Genomic DNA, 24,135 nt, shown 5'->3' with positions numbered 1-24,135 from the left:
CAAACGAGATGAACAGAATATGTAGTTAAGTCTTGCTCATATAGAGGGAGGGAGACGGCTTGTCTCTTACAAATGAATTTCATTTGGTTTTGTGTTGGGTTTTTTTTACTTTTTTTAATTTCCACTAACAGTACAAAAAATACATAACTATACATTATGGGGACTGAAGTTCTTCTTTCGCTGCTCACCAAACTCTGCTCAGCTGTACCAAAAGGATTCAGATTCCACTTCCAGCCGTTACAGCAAGCTTACTTACATCATGTGTTTGGAAAGGAGATTTTTCAACAGAGGAAGTGAAGCGCTTAGCCATGCCGTCCAAGACTCCACGGATCAGTGACCCTCAGCAGCATACAGACCACCACCGTGACATCACACTTTCCACAACATGGCTCCCAAAGATGCACATACCAAGAGAATCTGGAGTTTCAATCTTTGTTTGTTTGTTCAGAGAAAGTTGGTTTTTCTTCTTTTTGGTAGCTTTTTAGAGTTTGTTTTGCTTTGCTTTTTAAGAGCTGTATTACTTTCAAATCTTGTTTTTTGAAACTGAGAAAACCAGGTGGACCACCTGAGACGAAACATTTCACACGCAAGCACTCACCAGTGATAGCAGCAGAAGACATGCTGATTAATTCACACCATATTAGTCAGGGCTTCCATTAACACAATTAAGGACTCATCAAGGAAGGAAAATCTGAAATTGTTCCATTGCTGTTACTCTGCTGGAACGCCACATTTTAATCACTGGCTGGAGTATAGTTGAGTGACACAAGGGAGAGAAATGCTTAACAGAAGGTGAAAATAATATAGACGCTGTGAAGACAAATGCTTGATCCAGGCACACCCAATCTACCTCCTGCTTCAGCCTGAAACACAGATTCATGATTTAACCAGGTTTCTCAACCTGCTGCCTGGAGAGGCCCCAGCCTAGGAGGCGGCACCAGACAGCAGCTGCGTGGGTCTGGTAAAATTTAGCACAGGAAACAAAATGGTCAAATATTAGAGGTGCCTAAATTTCATTTGTAAACTACAGTGACACCACTGCCTTCCCCCCCCCAACAATAATCAACAACCCACAAAAAAGTCTACAGCAGTTTGATAAATGGTACAAGCAGAAGGTCACAGAAACACGGTTCTCAAAGGGGTTTCCTGAGTCAGAGTTTAGCCCTCTGCCATTCCAGGTATCACACTACTTACTTTGTTTAAAAAAACCTCAACAAACAAACAAAAAAATCCACAACAAAAAACCAGCTTCACAGACTAGTATAAAGTTAGAGGATTTTTGTCTTGATTACTCCTTCTGGAAGACTCCTTCATAATCCTATTCTGCTCTGATTAAAACCTTTCTGTAATTTTCAGCCTGTGTTTTCTCAAACCAAATTTAAACCCAATTATATTCCACTTTAAATATCTTATCTCCTTTTCCAGTGTTTGTTCCACATTTGATGCATTTGAGTTCCACACCTGTTACAGGCAAAAAATCTTCCCATTGCCTTAAAGCAATAGTATTAATTTCTCATCTCTACCATAACAAATTCTTTACCTGATACATTCCAGTCTTGCATTTACCTTTCCTTCCTCCATCAGAGTGGCTGCTCATCCTCACTATTTCAACTAGTACATTCTCAAATATTGCAATTTACTCTTGCACTCCCAGCTCCTAGTACAATTTTTTATTACTCATCTCCAGAATCATGAGTTCTGTATTACCAACCAAAGTCTTGACAGTAGTACTGTGCTGTAACATGGCAGGTCATGGCACACATATTTTGCATACTGGTCCTGTGAATCATCCAAAGGAGGTCTACTAAACTGCAAGAGAAGGTCTTCAAGAATGGTATTAGAAGACAAATAAATGAAGACATAAATCTGGACTGAAGAAGTCACAGAGCAACACACTGGAAGGAATAACTACACTAAAAAGCTCCAATGGACGTACCAGAAGACTACATTATGACTTGAAAAAAATGCGTCCACCAACACCAGCTACAGAGGAAAAGCCTCCCTAAGTGAGCCAGGGAATTTCATTACATAAAATTTCAAAGACATCAAAATAAGTTAACTTTTGAAAAGGAGGTCTACTGCCCAAAATTATGAAAAAAACAAAACAAAAAAACACCACTGAAAGACAAGCTGCCTGCAAAACAAAACTGCATCATCTCCCACCACAGCATGCAGCACTCACATCTCTTGCTAGAAAGTGGATCATATCACCACTGAAACTATCAAGGTTCTTACTAATTTCCCTATTATTCAGATTTAACTCATCTGAATGCTCCAGCCAATGCTGCTTAGCAACGAAAGCCAGAAACAAGGACTAGCAATAGTTATTGAGGAGAAAGCAATTATGCATGATTTTAAAAAAAGAAAAAAAACACACCTCTTACAGAGACGCCCTTCCACACTGCTCCAGGCAGTTAGGAAGCTTTGGATGCTAAATAAACATAAAATCAGGAACATGGAAGTTATCAAGTTACACCTTAGCACCTGCTCTGTCACACCTGTAACATCATCCTTAGTTTACAGCAGCATGCTGAACATACTATTTTACTAAAAAACACCAAACACTAGTCTCATTTAAAAACCCCTTTAATCTTGAAGCACCACTTCAAGAGGGAAATTAAAAACAAATCCAGAGCGAGTTTAGTGTTTTCTTATCATCTGCGGGAGAGGTATTCAGTTGTTTGTACTCAAGGCTAGGTTAAGCTATCCTTACATCCACATTGTTTGCTTATTTGTCCCTAATGAAAGGGAGAATCTGACTCTTAAGAAAGCAAATTATTTCTTCCCCCTTACAAATTCTACAGGCTCCTCAGCAAAGCATGCAAAGGCTGTGTGCCTCCCATGCCTGTAATGGATGAAAGAGTGACCGGTAACACCCTAAGTGATTAATGAAGTAGGAAAGATATCTTAAGAGAGTAGAATCGGAAAGTGACAAGGAAAAAAATGGATGCGGAAAATGAGATTTCATGAAGGAGAGCGTTTGATTCACATTTCATACAAAAATAATATTTTACACCTATGCTAACTTCTTTTTTTTTTATTTCAAGCACTCCCTGACAGGTCAAGAATATCCTTCAATGCAAGTAACAGATTAAACCAATTGCAACATGGCTCCAACCAAAGCAGGAGACTAAAACATATGCCCTTCAGAGACAAAGGAAAGCACAGATTCTGCCCTAAAGATCTCGGAGTTTGTTTTTACTAATGCACATTGGATGAGGTGGTAACTACCTATTACAAACTTAGAGAGAACTGACTTTGTTATTTAATCTATAAAAATAATTTTCTGAAGTTTTTATTTGAAGTAATTATTGACAATGACTCTTGAAAATACACATGAACACACAGCAATATTTTAAAATTTCTGCAAAGATACTGGATTGAATAAATTGCACGAGAGTATTGCTTCAACAGATTCGGAACCTATGGATGTAACCGCCTGATTCATTGCATGTTATGGTCCATCAAAATCGCGTGGTTTACACATTGATAAGTGTTATACTGCCCAATCAAAAAATAATATGAACACGGGGAAAGAAGAAAAATCCCGTCAGTTTCTACTTCATATGCTGCAAAATGATTTTTCAGTTACTTACATTTAGACAGACACATTCCCAAACTGAGGGCCTTTTTGAAGTCATAATCTAGCACACACTGAAAAACCCACAACACTCACAATTCCGCAATTAGACTGCAGCTCTACTGAAATTTCTATTTCAGTAATTTCCATCTAAAACAGCTTCAACTGGTATTTAATCTCTCGTCCTGCTGGCTTTTTCAAGGTGGGGAAACAGAGTATACAATATGCAAACAGTATAGAAAGATGATCTTATGCATGAAACCCTGCAAGATTTGAGATAGATGTCCAGTTTCCAGTACTGTTATGAATCTCTTTAATGATTCTAGGTAAATTATTTCACCTTGTTAAGCCTCAGTTCTCAGTTATAGAGTTGTGAAGACAAACTGGTTAATGGTGTTGTCTATTCAGACCCCAGAACTGAATGTTTAAATAAAACAAAACAATGCACCACACAAGTCAAAGAACTACTGGTAAAGAACAGGCCAGACTGACACCTAGGCCTAGGAACTCAGAAAGTGGAATTTACGGGACCAAGTTGTCTGTTGTTCACTACTTCACAAGCAAGCGCCTTTAGGAATCAAGTTCAGCATAATCTTTATTGTGTGAAGGATCCAAGAAAAGGATACATTCAGACTTGTAATGAACATAAAAACCCTACACTACCTTGTCAATCAGATGTAGGCTGAAACAGCCAAAAATAACAGAATTCCAGTAAAGCGAAGAGCATGCATCCACTATATCAACTCTTGAAGTAAATATATCAAAAAAATCCTGTGTGTGTAGAGTGGGCAAACAGCACACAAAAATTTGAACAGGTTTCCTTTGCTCTCATGAACTTCTGAACAACCAGGAAAGAGAAAGACTGGAGGAGTCAGCTGCTTGTTACTGTGAACCGAGACAGTCAGTCTCACCTGCCCCCAAAAATGCCAGCACCAAAAAGCGATAAAACAACGATGCAAACTACCTTCCCTCAGCCCTTACAGGCTTTGCACATATGTATTCTCATGCTACTACTGAATGCAATTCCGTAAATCTAATCTCAACATCTAATCTTTAAAATATCAAGCTTCATTAACCAAGGTGCAACACAACAGAAAGGCCTGCAACTGCAGGCACAGCAAGCAATGATGCTGTGCTGGTGGAATTCTCTCAGTCAAATGCTAGACAAGGCAGCAAGTCATGAGATTTTATGCTTTAGAGTGGTCTAACATTTATGCACATCTCAGAATTTGTGATCAGCACTTCAGCTACCTTAGACGTATTTCTTACTATGCATTTATAATCTTGGCTTTACTCCCTGTCACTTGCATTGCACACAAGCAAGTTACCTATACTGTGCCACGTTACCTCGTTTTTATTGAGCATACTTGCTCTTCTGTCTGTGGGCATTTAACTCAATTTGCGACAACTAAGTTTCAGCAACCAGTTTAAACTTCTCAGCAGACTTTTGGCATGGGTTGCAAAAAGCCTGCCAGCAAACTATGGCCACAAGCAGCAGTTGTTTTCACCAGGGAAACTCATTCTTCAGCGAGATCCCTCTCCCGCTACACCGCGGACATAGCCAACATACAGCAGCTTTTCAGCTACCTCTGCTGTGTAGTTCTCTCACCTATATCGCACAGGAGAGGGCATACCCCGTCAGAGGTGTACCAGTGGTATGCATTTACTAGAGGAATGACTCCAAAATACACAGTGCAGCAATCTGCTCAAGAACTTAGTATAGGCTTCTTTCAAATAAGAGACCACTTTGTCCTCTGGCCAGACAAGCAAGACACAGAATAAAAAGGGCAGAAGCAGTTGCTGCTGTTCATACACAGCAGTTGACTGAAGAAAAGTTGTGTGGTTTTCAATACTACCTCACATCTTCTCTTAAGCCTTTTTTCTGAAAAATAAACAGAAGATCAACACTGCTGCCTCTGAAGACACAGTCTATTTTCTTACCCCCACATGCTTTACTGTTGCCTCCCAGGCCTCTCCGTAAGCAAACTTGCCTGGATTACCAAAAAGAGGGACACTGAGACTGATCGCTCTGATCAGGCAATAAAGCTGTACAGTCAGGGTCACAATCTGCAGCACAGAGATATTTCCTTACTGCATGCACGTATTTAAAAGTTACTGCCAAATTGAGTTACGACAGAGCGCTATGCTCCACATGACAGAAACATTCAGTTCAGTTAAACTGATTTTGTTGATTTTGCTTTTCTTTTTTATATCTTCTCTTCTCCCTCTAAATTATTCTAGTCTGTGCATTAATCCCTTGAGGAATCTCTCTCACTGTGCCACTTAAGACACCCATATTTGCCTGGAAAGTTTCATCTTGTCTCAACTGGAGTCTTTCTCTTGGGAGTACACAGCCTATTATACTGCAGTTTATTACCTTCAAAAAGAGGCTGAAGACAAAAAGACATCTCAGGACTTAAATGGTTCATTGATGTTCTGTAGCAACCTTTATTTAAACAGCCAATTTGGCTAAGATGGCCTAAACAGACAGGGAACAAATCGGAAAGATTAAGTGTATGACAACGACAAAAACAAAATTCCATCCCAGATTGTGGCAAGAGCTCTGAGCAGCATTTCTGCCTTACATGGGAGTGTTTTAATTGTGCAGCTGGAAATTAAAATTCAATAAACTGGTGGTTTTTATTAGAACAGCAGCACTTTATCACATTTGGGCACTGTTTATTGAAAAGCTTGCCATACAACCAAGCCAGCAAAAGCACAGGAAAAGCAGAAAACCAAAGCACAGAGCAAGTCACTTGCCTAATGGCCTAGGCAGGGCTGCGGCAGGGCCAAGAACTGAACATAAGCTTCCTCACATATCGGTGCATTGCCTAACCTAAGGCAACAAAGAACAATTGTGCAGAACTACTTCCCCAAGCACTAACTGGACAACAGCTATCACACATCATATCAAAAACTGTATGAACAAATACGACCTTTTAATTAACCTGCCAGAAAGCTAACACTGACTAAGATGCAGCCATTGCCCAGCCTGGATCTGCTCCAGCCTTCCTAGCTGTCAATTCTAGTCATTTAGAGTCTTTGTTTGAGTTCCCCCATGAGGTGACCTTTACAAAATTCAGCTCTTCTGAAGATGAGGAAATTCAGTTACCCACAATATCATTACATGCAACAGCTCTTAAAGCACAATGAAAAAATATTATTATTATTATAAACAAATGCCTTCCAGTCAAGCTCAATAAAAGACAATAATACCTTAATTTTCTGGTGAATGTGCCTCAGTGAATCTGCTGTACCCATGTCCATGTTGTCACTGATGCACACAAAATCCAGCTTCATTTTTGTGTCCAAGTTTAACATCTTTTGTATTTCCTTCCGTGTAATCACAATGACCTCTAGAACAGAGGAAAGTGGGATGAAATCAAGCAAAAAAAAACCCCCAAACATATTAATCACAAATAGAATACATTCACTTTTTATTTACAAAGTCTGATGAAACTGTCAAAAGGCTTGAGTAACATAACTTGGTCTACAACAAATCAAGCTCTTTTGGCAACAGTAACTTTTGCAAAAAAGAAAACTCCTACTGAATATGAAAACAATCTCTCCTTCTTTGTGTGGTTGGAGGGTTGTTACTGAAAGAGACACTTGCATGTGAGTAGCATGAGTTAGCAAGACAGAACAGAAATGTCTTCTATCATTATCAAGTGACCTCTAACCACATGTCTTTGAACAGACCAATGAAACCCTGCATTAACGTCACCAACATGTCAGACGTTTGTCTTTTGCCCACCCTGATCCTGTATAATTCTCTGGACAGCACCACCAACCAGTATTGCAAAACAACGGTTAAACTATTTCTCAGCATCAGCTTGGCAAGGGAGCGGAGTAATATGTAAGCAACAAACTTATACCATCTACAAAAGCAAAAAGTAAATGCATATTTGAAGGATATCAACAGTGGCATGAAAGCGTATTTTCCAAAATTAAGAATGTTCCAAGAAGCTTCGCAAAGACATGACCGAGAAAACAAAACAGCAAGAAACCTTTTGGCCCTGGCCACAAGAACTGGAAGTAAAAGCAAGAGTCAAACCCTCAAATTAAAATATCCCACCTCGCCAAAAACCCCAACACTATACCATCATACTGCACATGCAATTTTAACAGAGAAGTACGGGAAACAATACAGCCCTCAGTCTAGGAATCTTCGGTAGTAAGATGAAAACACACTAAGAATAAATCTGTATCAAAACTGATATCCTGAATCTGTTAACAGAGAAGAGGAAGGAACTGTAAACATGAGAATCGTGTGGGGTAGTTTGATACCAGAGATATGGGAGGGCTCCCCTCCCACTCCCATACTGGATACCAACTTGGATTCAAAACAGGTTGAAGAACTGAGAGAAAGGGATTGAAAGACCACCTCGAAATGAGGAAAGATGTAACCAGTGGAGAAGGAATTGGTGTCAGGTGGAAGTTATAAGACTAAATGGCTCAGCATAAATCTGGTGAGCTGGACAAAGGTCTCCTAAGAAATATTAGGAGAAATGAAGCACTTGCAGTTGGGACAGAAGGGATGCAGTCAATCAGACTGTGGAACACCTACTTACTAATATAAGCAAGTATGAGGAACTAAAGCCTCCTGTAGTACTTAGAATTATGATCCAGGGAGAGGATTCATGCCACTGGAGTATTAATGCAGAAACGTACAGCTTGGTCAGGAGGCAGAAGCAAGAGAGGAGCAGGAAGGTGGCTGCTTGCTTACTGAAGCAGCATACAAAACCCTGCACATTCAAATTTCCATAGGGGATAGATGAGCTGAAGAGCTGTGTGTGAGAAAGGAGAAAGATCTGACCGTAACACCACCTACTAGTGGTCAAGAGCATCAAGTGGAAATGGTTATTTCAGAATAAAGAGCCCCACAAAGCACAAGACTGGTTACAGAGAAGCTTTTAGCTACCCATATATCCATATCACAGGATAAAAGTACAATCCTAGCAAAAAAAAAAGAGACAGGAGGACAGCCAAAGACAGACATTCAGAAAGCAGACTTCAACAAACAACAGGCAAAAAGCAATTCCAAGGGAAATAAGTTCTTAAGGATTTCTTAATGAAACAAAATAAAGGCAAAGTATTAAGTTTGTCTTTCTTTTGTTCCTTCACACTGAAAAAGTAAGAGGCTGATGTGGATAACCATGAGCTGATCTTTACATCTTCACAGAGAAAAGAAGCAGTCAGGAAAAAAGCCACATTCTTGGGATGGAGAGAATAATCACACAGTCACACAGGAGAAGCAAAAACACAGAAGTAAAAAGGCAAAGGACAAACACAAACATGAAAAAATAGAGCCGTGAAAGGTGTCAGGAAAAAGTTCTATAAGTAGCAGGGAGGCCACTACAGAAAGATTTGGTTCACCACCAAAGGTAAACAAAAACCTAAACCCAAAAATACTAAGGAGCCTCATCATATACTAAATACCATTTTAGTCCTCCCATGAAACAAGGCCCACGGGCGAGCATTACAAGTCTGCCACTTCCCCCTGCCCTGTTCTGTCCAAAACCTACCACTTGGCTCCACACTGCAACAAGGACTAAACACTTCAGACAGAGCAAGTAACCCTGAACTTCAGGCCAGACTGAAACAACAAACCAAGAGATATCTCAAGACAGCTGACAGGCTTCTCATGCCACTCTCATTAATGATTCAGAAAAAGAAACAAGAGATTCCAGGTTAACAACACTGGAAAAGACAACAAAGTTGGGAAAATCATATAGATGGTAAAAGCCTTGGTGAGGGGAGAAGAGGGGGAATGGGATGCAGACACAGGAGGCACAGTCTAGAGTTAAGGAAAGGATATGACATGGGCCAACAGCATAGGTCCAGTGCAGAGGAGACCTCCTGCTAAGGCAACTACCCTGCTCAACAAGGCACCTACCAAAGAACATTAGAACAAGGGGGGCAACAAACAGGAGTGGCGGAGGTGGCCACAGGAAGCCTAAAGAGACCAGGGTAAGCACGTCGTCTCTGCTCGCACCCCAAGCCACCGTCACGCCTCACCTTCAAAGCCGGCGCGCTCCAGGAGGTTCAGCGGGTACCAGAGCAGGGGCCGGTTGCCCACCGGGAGCAGCGGCTTCGGGATGCTGGAGGTCAGGTCCGTCATACGGGAACCGCCTCCCGCCGCCATCACCACGGCCTGGAACTCCATGCTGCAAGGGAGCAGAGCGGCAAGGCCTCACTCAACCCCGGCAGAACCGGGCAGGCCTGGGCCGGGCCAGGCCAGGCCGAGCCGAGCGGGGCTAAGACCGGTTCGGTTCAGCCTCACCCAACTATAGCCGCCAGCACTTCTCAGAGGCGTGCGTCGGCTCCCCGCCTCCCCCGCGCCCCTCACAGCCCGTGCGGAGGCGCCGGGCCTCCCCCCGCCGCACCACTACCTCCGCTGTGCTGGCCGCCGGCTCCCAGCGCTTCACTGACAGGACAGGAATGGCGGCACCGGCGCGCAATACGCATGCGCGCGGAGAGCCGAATGGGTCGATCGCGCATAGCCACGGTAGAGCGCAGATAGACTCGATCCCATATCTCGCCTTGCTGCGATCAGCTCCTCCCGGCCAGGGCAGCGAGAAGAACACCGAGGGAAAGATCCCGAGCTGCGGAGTGCCCGGCCGCGGGAGGGGCTCGGCGGCACAGCGCCCTCAGGCGGCCGGAGGTGGCGCTGCAGGCAGGGGGCGGGGGGGCGGTCTGTAGGGTGCATGGGGGGGGTCTGCAGGGTGCATTGGGGGGGGTCTGCAGGGTGCATTGGGGGGGGTCTGCAGGGTGCATTGGGGGGGGTCTGCACGGTGCATGGGGGGGGCGGTCTGTAGGGTGCATTGGGGGGGTCTGTAGGGTCCATTGGGGGGGTCTGCAGGGTGCATTGGGGGGGCGGTCTGCAGGGTGCATTGGGGGGGGTCTGCAGGGTGCATGGGGGGGGGCGGTCTGCAGGGTGCATGGGGGGGGGCGGTCTGTAGGGTGCATGGGGGGGGCGGTCTGCAGGGTGCATTGGGGGGGGCGGTCTGTAGGGTGCATGGGGGGGGCGGTCTGCAGCCATGCTCCCCATGCATACCATGTTCAGGGAGAGGGCAGGACCCACAACCGTGTTCTCCACCCCGCAGCACCCCATGCTGGTGCAGCACCCAGCAGACAGCACCATGCTGGCCCCCCAGTTGCAGCACTGGTCACATCCACCCCAGTCCCAGCTCTTGAGAAGCACGGACACAAACAGGACCTGGGGCAGGACGGCAGGATCCAGCCCTGCAGTTTTATTGAATCCAGTGTCCGCGGAGTGGGCAGCTCCCATGGCACAGGGCACCTGGGGGGCTTCATTCATCCCAGGGGTTCCTGTCAGTGTCGATGGACATGCAGTTGTACACGGCGTACCGCAGCAGCTCCTCGCAGGCCTTGGCCCTGGGAGAGGGGAAGGCTGGGTCACGGCTGTGATGGGCACTGAGCACCCCAAGCTTCCCTCCCCGCACCCACCCAGATGTCCCCCCAGGACAGGACCTGGAGATCCTGGGAGGAGACCCCAATGCCGGCCCCAGGGAGGGGGGAGTGTCCCCATCCCCTAGCCCCAGCTCAACTCACGAGGAATAGTTGGGCAAGTAGAAGGTGCAGGAGCATGTGGAAGCCTGGGGCATCACGTCCAGCGTGTTCAAGCTTGGGAGAAAGGAGAGAGAGTCAGACCCCGGCACCACGGAGAGGACCCCAACCCAGGCAGGACGGACTCACTTCTCCCCTTCTGGGTAGACAGTGATCTGAACCGGGAGGCGGCTCCGGCCAGTGACAAACTTGAGGAAGCGGCTGAGATCCTCTGAGGGGAAGGAAAGGGCTCAGGTCTCAGGGACAAGGACAGGACCATCCTGGTCGCTGCTGTCATGGCAGGGTCTGCCCTTCCAGAAGCATCCCGGGAGCACGAGGCGAAGCTAAGGGATGCTCTCAGCATCCCGGGAAGGGCCAGGCAGGATGACCCCAGCCGACTCCCAGAGCAGTGGTATCCCAATCCCTGGCCCACCCCGCTGCACATTAAGAGCAGGAAAAGGCTTGGGGTTGCTCACCACTGGTGAAGTTGTTGAGTGCCTGCAAGAAGTTCCGGATACGAGTGTCGTCAGAGGGAAAGTTCTCAAATGTGACTGTGATGAGGAATGTGCAAAAGCTTCGTTAGAAACTCCCAGCAAAGAAAACTAACATGGGACACGTCTATCCTGCCCTTCTGTGAGAGCCCTGAGCTGAGGCAGGGGAGGAGGAGACCCTCCGCTCTTGGCGAGCCCCTGTGAGCCCCTGGAACCCCGAGGGGGGCTGGCACCCTGCACAAAGGCAGATGGAGAAATGGGGGTCCTGGTTTGCAGGGTGGCCGTTCACCTCTGCCCACAGCAGCCAAAGACCAGAGGGACCAGAGCGTGAACTGGAGGGGTTTGCAGCTAAACCTGAAGCATCCCTATCCGGCGTCCCTCCAGCTCGTCCTCTCCCAGGCACACCGCAACCAAGGAATCAGCACAGGGCAGGACGCGTACACAGGACAAGCATTGGCGAGGGGGGGCCCTGCCCAGGCAGGGGGCTGAGAGCAGCTTTGGGCTGGCCCTGGCACTTACTGAACCTCTGCAGTTCGGCCACTGTGATCTTGGGGTCCCCGCAGATCTTCTTCTCCAGCTGCTGCCAGGTGAGCAGGTCCAACACAGGCTGAGGCACCACGCGGAGCAGCCCGGCACGCATGGCTGCGATCTGGGGGGGGCACAGGAGGGGCCCCACATCACTGCAATGGGTCTGAGCCCAGGGCAGCCGGCCAGGGCACCGGGGCCAGGGACCACAGGACCCTGGGGCTCATAGACACCCAGGGCAAGGGATGCATGGGGGCACCACCCAGCTGGAACTGGTTTTGGAGAAATATGTTTGCAGCCACCCACCCCCCAGGTCCAGCTGTGGGAGTACCAGGATGGCCTGCCATAGGGGCAGGGTCCTCTTGGAGGCACACTGACCCTGGGGGACGGCATTACCTGCTCCTTGCTCTCCTCCAGTCGAGCCTTCTGCACCAGGCGGATGAACTCCTTGCGATCCTCATAGCGCACCACAGTGCTGCTGCCATTGGGGATCAGCTCCACCACGCGCTGGTCACTCAGCACCGTTGTGTAGGTCAGCTCTCTGCCGAACATGAACTCGAAGGCTTCCCTGTCCACCCCCTCCAGCACCTCCAGCAGCTTCACCTGCAATCCCAACGGGTGAAAGCCATCACAGCAGAGCCGGAGCAGCCACGGGAGCACACGGCACAGCCCTGCCAGCCCCCAGCCCCACTCACCAGCTCCAAGTCCACAGAGGCAAAGTCCTTGCTCCAGGTGACCTCCTCCCCTGCCAGCTGCTTCCACACCAGTGCCGGCAGAGCCAGGACCTGCCAGAGGGAGCAGATGCATGTCCGCCTTGTGTTCCTCCTTCACCTGAGGGCAGCCCTTCTGCCTGACATGGTGGCCCCTGACAAGCCCCCTCACTGGTCGGGGAGGCTCTGCCATGCTCACCAGAAACTCCTCGCCCCTCAGGGCTGCACCCATCAGCTGCCCGATCCACTTGTACTTGGGGAAGTCCTTGCAGGAGGGATTGGGGACGTACATGTCCCTGGTGTCACTGCTGCTGTTACCCTGTGGGAGAGAGGCTTATGACCCATGGATGCAGATGTCACCAGCCCAACACGGTCCCTCCCTGCAGCCTCCCTCTCCATCACCCCTCCGCCTGCTTCTTCTGCCCTCTACACCCCTCCAGGAGATCTCCACCACAGGCCCCCCCCCCCCCCCCCCCCCCCCCGCCAATGGCCCTGCAAGTGTTAAGACAGGACTAACACCCCAAAATATTGCAACCAAAGGACAAGCCCACAAGCTCTGCTGGATGTTCCCCCAGGGCCAGGTCAGGCAGACAACAGGGTGTCAAACCTGGTTGGAGGTGCGCACGAAGAAGGGTAGGGGCACAGGGACGTCCGCTGAGCTGGGACACAGCTCCTCTGACACATCTGACAGGCTGTCCCGAAAACCACCGCCTGCGATGGAGGCAGAGGCTGGTTAGTTCCTGACACACCAGGACCAGATGCTGAGCTGCAGGATCTGGCCAAGCCACCCCGTCTCCCTGGGGCAGGGGCAGCACTGGGGGCATAGGGGACATGCAGGGACCTCCCCACATATGCAGAGCGGGGCTGGCTACCACGGAGCAGCCAGGACAATGTGGGCACCCCACTGCAGCAGGCAACCTATCAAGCTGCCCCCCAGCAGGAGAAGGCCCATGGGCAGGAGGGGAGAGCTCTCACCATTGTCAATGACGCCCTCAGCGATGAAGTCGCACTTCCACCACTGGCTGTATTTCGGGGGCCACCTGCAGGGAAGCAACAGCCCCATGCACCCCCCTCCTTCGAGAGAGAGCCAGCAACACCCTGCTTTGGGGAGGCAACACCCCACAAATGTGATGTGAAGACCTACCTGTAGTCCAGGGGCCAATTGTTCTTGGAAGATCTGAGGCTTTCGTACAGCTGGAGAGGAGAGCAGAGCAGAAAGGGGATGAGACACAGCGGGGGGCGAGCGATGCTGAACTGGCAGGTACCTGGCGCAGGACATGGCATGGCCATACCTGGGTGAAGATGGCGTTCCTGCAGCTGGGGTCCAGCGCAGGGTTGGCACGGTGCTCCCCAGCCAGGTACCGGTTGATGTACACCTTTGGTGGGGTGTGAGGTGGGGTGGTCTCCGAGGACTGGAGACAGTGGGTGATGAGGGCTGTGCTCTGCTTGGACAGCAGCAGGAACGGCTTCATGCTCTAGCAGCAGACGAGCAGGGATGGTTAGAGGCCAGATTCTGCTGCCACATGCCCTCTTTCTCCCTCCCCAAGCACAGCCCCCAGTGTCAGAGGCGATGCTCAGCTCCTCCATCTCTCTGGCAATGCCCAGCACGGCAGCTCTTGGCATGAGCTCCCCATTGGATCAAGGGTGACATGCCACAGCCCCCAGGGAAACCAGTCGAGCCCATGACATCATCCCAGGGGAGCCTGGCAAATGCTCACCCTGAGTGCATTGAAGGTGCCGATGCTGTCCTCGGAGAAGGGGATCAGGTAACACAGGACACTGTCCAGGAGCTGGACAAACCTGGAGACCGGAGAGGAGTACTGTGAGGATGTGAGGAGTTTGGCAGACGCACGGAGCTCGATCTGCCTGTGGTGTTTCACTGCAGACAGCCCCAGGCACACACCAAGCCTGGGCACCGTGCTCCCCGCATGTGGGTCTCCTCCAGCCCATGGAGGGACACCAGCACACCAAGGGGAGCACCCAGTCCTCTAGCTCAAGCCAATCCTCTAGTCCCCCCACAAGAAAAAGCTGCAAACAAGGGCAGCCCAGCCCATGCCACAGCACTGCGGCTGAATCGCTGTGGGGCCAGTGTTGACCCCAGCCTGGGGCTGCCCTGCAGGCAGCGGGGTGGGGGATTCCACATGATGCAGGTCCCCCTCGCCCCGCTGCCACCACTGTGCCTTACCTCTGAATGATCACGGCCCGCCGGTACAGCACATCGGCGTCCACCCCTTCCAGGAGAGGGTAGCGCACCAGCCGGGCTGGCTGGAACATATCAGCATTGAGGATCAGGTCCCATTCCCAGAAGGATGTGATCTTAATCCCTCGCAAGCGGACATTGTACCCTTGGTCTGCCAAGAAAGGACAGCAATTCTGCATGCGTGGCTGCAGCTGCATGGCCGGCACGGCTCAGATGCTGCAACTGGAGCCAAGGAGCCCCCAGCACCTGTGACATCCCAAATGAAGCTCATTCCCCAGATTTTCCTCCAACAGACCCCAAAAAGCAGCCAGTGCAGCAGGAAGAGCTGCAGGTTTAGCGCCGGGCTGGGCTGGCAGCCCCAGTCAGGCAGTGCAGGCTCACCCCGGCACTCCAGGATGCGGATCTCCAGCACCGGCAAGTGAGTCGTCATGTCACAGAGGATGCAGACATCCTGGAAGGTGTTCCTGCACACAGAGGGAGATGGCAGAGCTGTGAGGCAGACACTGCCGAGGCAGCCAGCGACACGTGGACCTCTCCGGCTTCCCAGCCAAGGATGTGCTGCTACCCATGGCAAAAGCCCCCCCGCCTCACCAGGGCTGTGGCAGGAGGGGACCGAGCAGAGAGGAGAGGCTGTCAGAGGCACAGAGACATCCTGAAGAAGGTGGAAGCCACATCCAAAGATCCAGAAAAGAGCATAAATTCAAAGCAGAATAGAAGGGCAAGATGGCCAAGAGCATGTCACTGATCCATGGGGGGTCCCGGCACATCTCACAATGACACAACCATCCTTCAAGCCGAGCTGGTCACACAAGGGTGATGTGTTTTGAAGGAAATGGGAATTTGTGGAGATGAACAATTTGGTAAGTGATTTGCTTGTGTTTCCAAAGCCTCTGGCAAGGTCCCATCAAAGACCTATGGGCGCATGGGATAAAATGACTGCGACTGCCCAGACACAGCGAGGAGTTGGGTCCTGCCACCAGAAAGGAGACCTCAGCAGTCTCATGGGTGCTTCTTCAAAGACAAATTTCACTGCTCAGCCAAAAAAAGGCAAACAGGCAAATTTTGGGGAAGGAGGAGGAGATCTTCGCACCCATGTATAAACTCCTGCCTGCCTTGAGAAGGGTGCTGCAAAGCCAAGGTGAAGAGGGAAAGGTGAAGCACCCCAGGACTTAGCTACAGCACAGCAGAGATGTTCAGAAAGGTGATGGCAGTGGCACATGTCCCCAGAGGTGAGGAGGAGGAGACAGAAAGATCCCCAAAGTCACCAGGCAGGAGGAAGCACGCTGCAACACAGGTGCTGCAGCATGGATGAGGAGCCAGGGTGGAGATGAAGGCACTCAGGTGGCACATGGAAGCGAGGGACTACCATGCTTGTGGGGACAGATGTAGCCTGCACCCAGGGAGCCCGGACCCACAGAGAGCCACCACCAGGTCACTCAGGACCAACCCCAGCCCTTTCCTTAGCATCTGCTCGGGATGCAGAGACAGCTCAGGAGTCTGGCCCAAGCCAGACCCAGGCTGCTCCTCGCTTGTTACTCACTCATTAATTAGGATGGTTCTCAGGTGCTGCAGCCTGTTCAGTGCCCCCCCATACACAGCAACCCTCTTGGGTATATAGGAGCTGACCTGCCCATCCAGCATCAGCCACAGCTTCCTGGGGATGAGAAGAGCAAGGGGTAGCATCGTCCGCTCCTCCTGAGCTGTCTGGGCACAGAGATACTCCTGGAGATGTCATGGGGCTGGGGACAAGGCAGTGTCCTCCTGGGGTGCATCTGGTGGCAGCTGCCCCCACCTCAACTCCAAGCCCCCAGCTGTGGCCCAGGGAAAGCTGCATTTAGGAGGAAGATGGTGTGCTGCCCCACACCTTGCCCATCCCTGGCAGAGCTGCAGGGAGGGGCACCCCGAGGTCTCACTTGACAATGGTGCCTTTCTTCATGTTGAGCCGCACCCAGTGCTGTCCTGGGGGCCCGTTGCTCTCCCAGGAGGTGTATGTCTGGTTGTCAGTCAGATGGGCCACGCCACAGTCCTCCTACAAGAGTGGAGTGAAGGGAGGGATGGATCTGAGCACCCTTGGGCACACCATGGTCGCCCCGGGACGGCTCCCATGGGACCAGAGGAGGTCAGGACCAGGCCAGCCCCTCAGTTCACCAGGCTGCAGGTGTATGGTGGCTCCCACACAGAGCAAGCTTGGCATGGCCGCGGACCCCCTCACAGTGACCCAGAGACACAATGGAGTTTTGCTTCACATGCCCAACTCCCAGCAGCTTCGCTAGAGCAGCAAAACCCCACCACCATCCCCTACTCTTTATGGAGGGGAAAGCCACTGTCGGCTGCTCGTCCTCACAGCTGTGGCAACGCTTGTGCATCTCATGCTGATTTTAGGCTGCGGAGGAGCCCCATTACGCACTGCCTGTGAGGAGACCTCGATGCTGCTGATGTGCTCCTTGGTGCAGTCCTGGTGCTGCAGCTCCCTCTTGCTGTGATCATACAGGAAGCGCCCCAGCTCCATGTCGTGCTCGTAGCTCCAGCCCGGGGGCACAGACCTGCAGGGAGGCTTCATGTCAACAGGATGGGGATACCAGGCTGTGCCCCAAACCTGCCCACCAGCACAGTGCTGGTGCCCCAGCTTGGATTGGCTGTAGCGTCTCATGGTCACCACAGTGGGATGGCGCCGGGGAGCTGTCCCCACCGCAGGCAGATGGCATGGCTGTATCTCACCACCACTCCACACTGGGTGTTTATGGCCACCCCAGCCCTGTGGGAATAGCACCACGTGGTTGCTCTGACGGTCTGATGCTCTGCAGAGCAAAGGCCATCTTTGCTTGAGCAGTGTCAAACGATACCAATATAAAAGGCATCTCCTGGCACTCATCCTCCCCACTCCCAACCCTGAAGCCAGTCCCGGCCCCACAGGGATGTCCAGTGCTCAACTGGCCGCTCCTTGGGGTGCTGCAGTACCACTCTAGGAGATGCACTCATACCGAAACTTCTGCACTGCGGCCTCATCCTGCTCTGCAAGTCTGGGCTTCTCTCCCAGGCGCATGGAGTAGGTCAGATCCACCACTTGTTCCCAGCTGGAGCAGCACCGGTGGAGGAGTCGCACAAGGGAAAAGATGGGTCAGCAGTCAGTGTGCCCAAGCATTACTGCCTTAGCTTGGAGTGGAGGCAGCAGCAGCGGGGGTCACACCCAGGGGCTGCAGAAACAGCTGTGGGAGGGATAAGAGCATCCCTGCACCTGGGTGCAGGCTGGGGCAGAACAGTGGAATCCAGCCCTGCACATTGCCTTCCATCATGAAAATCAAATACGAGCTCTCTCATCACTGCATTACCTCTGTGACATCGCTCAGCCCAAACCCGAGTGCCTCAGAAACCCCCTGGCATCATCTTTATCCTGCACAGGTGTTGCCACAAGCAAGCAGGATTAGCCTATGAGGGCCCGCAAGTGGCTCAGCAGGGATGGGTCCTACCTGCGCTGGAGGGAGTGAGGGGGGCTGTGCTGGCCGCACTCAGGGGATTTGGGATGGCTGGGTCACATGTCCTCTGTGGGTACTGGCCGCGCGTGCCTCCAGCATCCACAGCCCGGACCCTATCCGAGGTGCAGCAGGCTGAGGCCATACCTGACCATGGGTTTATAATCAACCCCGAGCGTTTGGTGCTGCCACTGGATCTTCTCCACCGAGTTAACCGGGACCAACTTATCTCCTCCCTCTCCAAACCTCTGCGCCAGGAGCCAGCCCTCCGCCAGGTCATGGCTGCTCGTGTACTCCTCCAGCTGCTCCTGAAAGCGCATCCCGGCTTGTCACCACCGTCGGTACCGGACGATCCCGGCTGCACGGCGGGGCAAGTCCCACCGTTACCTTGCTGAGCTTGACCCAGAGCCCGGCGCCGTTGCAGTACTCCTCGCCGGTGGCGCGGAGGCAGCCGCCCTTCCGCACCTCGATGGTGGTCCGCGCCGCCCGCTTACCGCCCCGCGCCGGCCCCGGGCTGTCCCAGACGCTGAGCAGGCTGCGGGCGGCGGCGGCAGCGGCGGCGGCGGCGGGGTCCTTGCAGATCTTGTACTGCACCTCCCGCGGCACGTAGCAGAGAGCGGCGGGCAGCGCCCGGGCGCGGCGGAAGCACTCGCTGCACTGCAGCAGGAACCGCAGCCGGCCCAGCACCTGGTGCGGCGCCTCCCCGCCCGCACGCATCGCGTACCGGGTACCGGCTCCGCGCCCCGGCCTGTCCCGGCGGTGCCGCTCCCGCTGCGCTCCGGGCTGTTCCTGCGCTGTGCCCCGGCGGTGCCCGCCCCGGTCTACCCGCGGTGCTGCTTCGCCTCCGGCGGTGCCGCCTCGTCCGCCTCCGGCCGCGCCCGGCCCGGCCCTCCGGGGCCGCCCCGCCGCGGGCAGCTCTAGCTCCCGGGCTGCCGTCTCTTTCCCCGGCCTGCCCCAGCCCTTCTTCACCCCTCCTGGGCCACCAGCGGGGTGCTGGGTGTGGGGCCACAGTCATCCCCCCCTCCACCAAGATGCGACTGTGTTACACCCACCGGTCCCCGGCCGGAGCTGGCCCAGGTCACCTGCATCCCCTCGCCCTGCGGCTTAGGACTCTGCTCCCTCCTGGCCTCCAACGTCCCTGTGCTGCCTGCATCCCTACGAGCAGAGAGGGGGTCCCCGTGGGGTCAGGGCACAGGGCTACATCTCCAGCACGGATAGGGAAAAGAGGGGAGCAGGCATCCTGCTATGGGGAGAGCCAGCTCCAGGCAGGCTTGCAGTGGGTTGGGAGGCTCCGGGCACCCACTGGGGAGGATGACAGGCTTCCCTGCACAGGAGCGGCTTTATCCCAGCCAACAGTGGCATCCTGACAGCAGGAGCAATGCCGTGACATCCAGCAGCACCTGACCACCCAAGAACACTGGCAGTGCATCACCTCACCTCATGTCTGCCTGTCACATACCATGGCAAGGCGGTGGCAGAGAACAACTCGGCTCCACCCCACGCTGCCTGAATTTCTCCAGGCTGGGCACAAAGTGCTGCATATAGGGATCAGGAAAGAGCCAGACTGGTAGAGCTCAAAGGTCCCCACACCCCTCTGGCGCCTGCCTGCTCTCCTGGCAGGTCAGAGTCCAGCTCTACCCCTGCCTGCAAAGGGACGGTGCAAAGGGAGGACTGACAGCTGTCACCCCTGCAGCGTTACCTGTTGAACAGGCGTGACCATGCCTCACTGCAGTGATGGGTGCCAGCCTCGCCAGGAGCAAAGTGCCCTGAACCATGGCGCGAGAGAAACGCAAACTTCTGCCTCGTTCCTAAGTGCAGCCACCGTAGCCAGGAGGGTCCCATGCCCTTCCTCCGCAGCCATGTCACCCTATGAAAGGGGTTGCAGAGCTGCCGCACAGCATTGAGCCAGTTAACACTCCGAGCCAGCTCCGTGACACCACTTCGTGCGCAAAGGGTATCACAGGGCCAATTTCTGCTTCACCTCCAGTTGCCTCTCATGAGACCAGTCTCTATCCCCGTTTACCCCAACAGGCAGACATAGGAGCCCCAGCCAGATGAGACAAATCATCAGGAAGGCCAGGAGCAGTTAGTTCGGTCATTTTATTTTAGATCCTACATGAGGTAGGGACAGACAGATCCTGTCAAACTATTTATAGCTTGTCATACTCCAGGGTATTAGTGGAATAACAAGAACAGCTAGATTACACGTGCACTATTAATCACCTGAAGCTATTCTATAACAATTCAGCAAGCTGAAGTCAGGAGAGAGCAAGTGGTTACACAGAGCCATCATGGTATCAGTCCCTCCCCCAGCTCATCCCTAGCCCCTCAGCAAAGCGGCAGCTCTGGCACACACAGATGCCTCCTCAGCAGCACAGGGGCACCAGCACCTTCCTCAGGATGGCACTGGCTAGAAAAATCAATCTTGACCACCTCGAGACTGGGTGATGGGGTGGGGATGCACAGCCTCTGGTTCCTGGTGCCCAGGAGGGCTCCCTCATCCCAGGCCACGTGCAGCAGGAGTCCGGGGCAGGGGCACTGGACTTGTGTCTTGTAAAAGATGGCAGGAGACAGCTCCTGCCCGAAGCTTTACAGATCAGAGGAGAAGGAATGTGCCCAGCAATGAAATAACACCTACTTTAGGCCCCTGAGATTGGCCAGGGCTGAGCCAGGCTGACCTTTTCCACAATTCGCTGGGCTGTCACAGCAGAAATTCAGTTTACGATTGGCTTTAAAACACCAGATGAGACAGAGCACTGTGCAGAGGAGATCCAGGCAGGTCACCAGCTCCCCCTTCCCAGCTCACTTTTGTACAGCAAACTCAACAGTACTGTCTGTAGGTTATCTTGGCGTCCTTACTCAGCAGCCATGTTTGTCCAGACCCTCTGACCATGCACTAGATGATCTCAGCTGAGACCTTGCTGCAGCAATAGGCTCTTCCTGCAACTCAAAGGGCTTTCACAGGTCTCTACATCCCGGTATAACACTACAGCAGCGGCTGCTGCCATTCTCCAACACGTATACGGCCACAATACAGAGTGGACAGTAAAACAATGGTATATATGGTAAAACAATGTTTTTTCTCAATATGCTTGTAGGGGTTAAACCCAGAACATCCTGGATGAGCTCCCAACTGCAACCTTCCTGCTAGGGCCACGGTCCTGTTACTACAAATATTTTTAAAAGAGAAATCCCCGTTACCAGCTAGATCCTTTCCCCAGAGCTCCAGCAAGCCCTTGCGCAGCACTCTCTTCTCAGTGGCAGGAAATAAACCCAAGAGTGTGAGAGGTCAGGGGCTAATAGACCTTGCTGGGAGAGAGTAGAGAAATGTGGGAAAAGCTAGAGTTGGTAACTCCACAGTCATCAAGTGCTTCAGGTTAGAGAGGACCTAGACCTGAAGCCAGCAAGAGAGGAAGTTAGATTGCCCAGGGCTGTAAAACAAGTCTTGAACATCTCCAAGGATGGAGATGCCACCATGCTTCTAGGAAAGGATCCCACTGCTTCAGCCAGGCTCTGCTCTCAGCATTGCCCTGCACAGCAGCTCTGCCCTCATCACAGATGGCCAGGACTGTGTACATGGATAACAAGAGGGAATACAGCTGTCCAAGCACCTCATCCCTCAGTGAGAAACCTGAGCTGCTCTGGGTACCTCCGTAATTACCTCAGTTACCCTCTGTCAGCTGCAGTCACTTCCACCAAGGCCAGGGGAGCCAGAGGTCACCTGTGGGAGATGTCTCAGCCAGAGGTGCCCATACCCCACAGCTGGTCACCCCAAGCAGTCCCAGCTGGCTCTTAGCCTGCCCATTCCCATAGATGACAGCAGCTCACCCCCCACCAAAAACTAGGGCCATTTTATCCATCCCACCCTGAGCCACTCATCAACCAATTGTCCCCTGCCTGGCAATAAAGCACCAGAGAGGAGTCAATTTGTCTTGCTACTTCTAGTTCTGCTCAGTAAATAATGTGACCTCCTGCTGATCTCCCTTGGAGACAAGTGGGCAAGGGTGGAAAAAGCAGGACCGATTCTACCCAAATGTCAGTGGCCAGGATGGATCTAGGGTGGCTCATTTCAAATCCCAGCTTGATGCTGAAGACTCCTTCACCAACACTCCTGACCAAGGCCAAGTCAGCAGATTAAAGTCCTTTCACCAGCTTGCTCATGCCCATTTAAAACAGACACCCTGGGAAGCCACCAACATGGAAAGGTATCACACTGGCTCTGCTCCTGTCCATGCTGGTCATTGAAGTCAGCCACAAAGCCAGAAAGCTCAATTCTGAGATAACTCTAGGATTTACAGAAACCCTCCTCAAGCAGATGGGACTTCACACTCACGCAGCTGAGCACGGAAGGCTGCTGCAGGCAAGGGCTGCCATAAACAGCTTCCCTGCTCACATTATACTCCTTCCACGCACTGCGATGCGGAAGATGGCAGCACACGCTCTCTCCTGGTCCTACATCCCTTTTAGTACAAACCTCTGCAGCAGGTCTGGGAATACAGCTGTTTCAAAGGAAACTGGTGAAGGAAAGGACTTAGTTTACAACTGGAAGTGATTTCTGGATGACAGACTCCTTCAACAGAGGAGAAAAAGGCATGAAGCGTTAAGACAGGATGAATCTCAACTCACAGTATTTGCCCCGCTCCAGTGAAGCCCCAGTGACTCAGTGGCTCTTACCAGTCGTGGTCCAACAGACCACATGGGCTGAAGACGGAGCTGGGGGTGTAAAAGTAGACCAACATCTGGTAGCTCACAGTGCTAGGCAATGACTAGCCCTATCCAGGGCTGGGAAGGTTAAGGAACATTTCCAATGGTAAAACTTTCATTGCCTGCTCCTTGCACACATGGTGCGTCCATTTGCTCAAGGAGCTCCAACCCTTGGTACCCTCCCAGTCTCTCCACTCCCCTGGGGCAAAGGCTTTCCCTGGCCACCTGAAACCTCCACCTACCTCCCCACAGCACAGGGAAGCAGAGCCCAGCGCTGCCGTGCCTGCTACTGCTCTAGCCCCTCCTGTCTGGGAGAAGAGCGTAGCCCTGCCTGCACATCTCCACAAGAACTAGTACAGATTAGTTGTAATACTGGCTTTTAGGGGAAAACCAAGACTCAAAGAGCATGGGAGAACAGCTGCTAGGCCACCAGCATGCCGGATGCAGAACTGAAGGTTTCAGAGCAGGAGGGAAGCAGACAGTCCCCACCTCCTGTAGGGGAGCAGCTCCCCCAGCAGCTGCTGCTGTGCAAGGGGTACAGGGAACCACGGGTGGTTACAGGAACCGGGATTTTGTGTGATGTAAAACCATGGGAGCCCTTTCCTGACAGCACCCACAGTCCTGCTGTGCAGGTCTGTCGTGACACCTGGTGGCCAGAGGCACCCCTGCAGCACCTGCCACCAGACTGCCCCATTTCTTCTTAAAACCTAGATGAATCATCTCATTTCCATTGAGCTCAGGTGACAGCAGGAACCAGGCAAGGGAACGCGGTCAGGACACTCAGGCTAGGGCACACTGAGCATCTCTGAGCATCCCCATGGTCTCAGCAGCAGCTCACAGTTCTCCGTCCTGTGGTGTAACCTGCCATGCAGCTTTGTGGTCCTAC

The 24,135-nt window shown here is 52.0% G+C and overlaps 2 protein-coding genes across 2 annotated transcripts in view; both read right to left on the bottom strand.

Moving 5' to 3' along the window:
- The window catches only part of EIF2B3 (eukaryotic translation initiation factor 2B subunit gamma), a 99,923-nt gene extending 89,818 nt beyond the window's left edge, over positions 1–10,105 (bottom strand). Inside the window, exons 1-3 of the mRNA XM_075759567.1 lie at positions 9,973–10,105; positions 9,599–9,747; positions 6,797–6,936 (exon numbers count right to left, since the gene is read on the bottom strand). Coding sequence (XP_075615682.1) covers positions 6,797–6,936; positions 9,599–9,746 — 288 coding nt within the window. The 5' untranslated portion in view covers position 9,747; positions 9,973–10,105. The remainder of the gene's footprint in view (positions 1–6,796; positions 6,937–9,598; positions 9,748–9,972) is intronic.
- A 731-nt stretch (positions 10,106–10,836) lies between these two features.
- Positions 10,837–19,380, bottom strand: LOC104631347 (E3 ubiquitin-protein ligase HECTD3). Its single transcript, XM_075759565.1, has 21 exons — positions 18,933–19,380; positions 18,693–18,853; positions 18,057–18,149; positions 17,483–17,618; positions 16,989–17,104; positions 16,616–16,729; positions 15,457–15,539; positions 15,061–15,226; positions 14,594–14,675; positions 14,168–14,350; positions 14,020–14,069; positions 13,851–13,915; positions 13,483–13,586; positions 13,075–13,194; positions 12,861–12,950; positions 12,562–12,768; positions 12,160–12,289; positions 11,626–11,700; positions 11,300–11,381; positions 11,156–11,227; positions 10,837–10,978 (listed from the first exon to the last, which is right to left on the bottom strand). The coding sequence occupies exons 1-21, from the start codon at positions 19,260–19,262 to the stop codon at positions 10,894–10,896; spliced, it is 2,544 nt and encodes an 847-aa protein (XP_075615680.1). The 5' UTR covers positions 19,263–19,380; the 3' UTR covers positions 10,837–10,893.
- Between the last annotated feature and the right edge of the window lie 4,755 nt (positions 19,381–24,135).

Source organism: Balearica regulorum, chromosome 8, assembly GCF_011004875.1.
Source record: "Balearica regulorum gibbericeps isolate bBalReg1 chromosome 8, bBalReg1.pri, whole genome shotgun sequence".
Classification (NCBI taxonomy): Eukaryota; Metazoa; Chordata; class Aves; order Gruiformes; family Gruidae; genus Balearica; species Balearica regulorum.
Note: the sequence above shows the minus strand (reverse complement) of the source record. Positions and strands in the feature narration are given on the sequence as shown.

What these genes read in the sequence shown, in the direction of transcription:
- LOC104631347 (XM_075759565.1), bottom strand. Translation starts at nt 19,262, where the DNA reads ATGCGTGCGGGCGGGGAGGCGCCGCACCAGGTGCTGGGCCGGCTGCGG. An exon ending in GGAACGCCATCTTCACCCAG is followed by an intron (nt 14,070 to 14,167) that starts GTATGGCCATGC and finishes TCTCCTCTCCAG; the next exon opens with CTGTACGAAAGCCTCAGATC. An exon ending in TGAGGGCGTCATTGACAATG is followed by an intron (nt 13,587 to 13,850) that starts GTGAGAGCTCTC and finishes CCTCCATCGCAG; the next exon opens with GCGGTGGTTTTCGGGACAGC.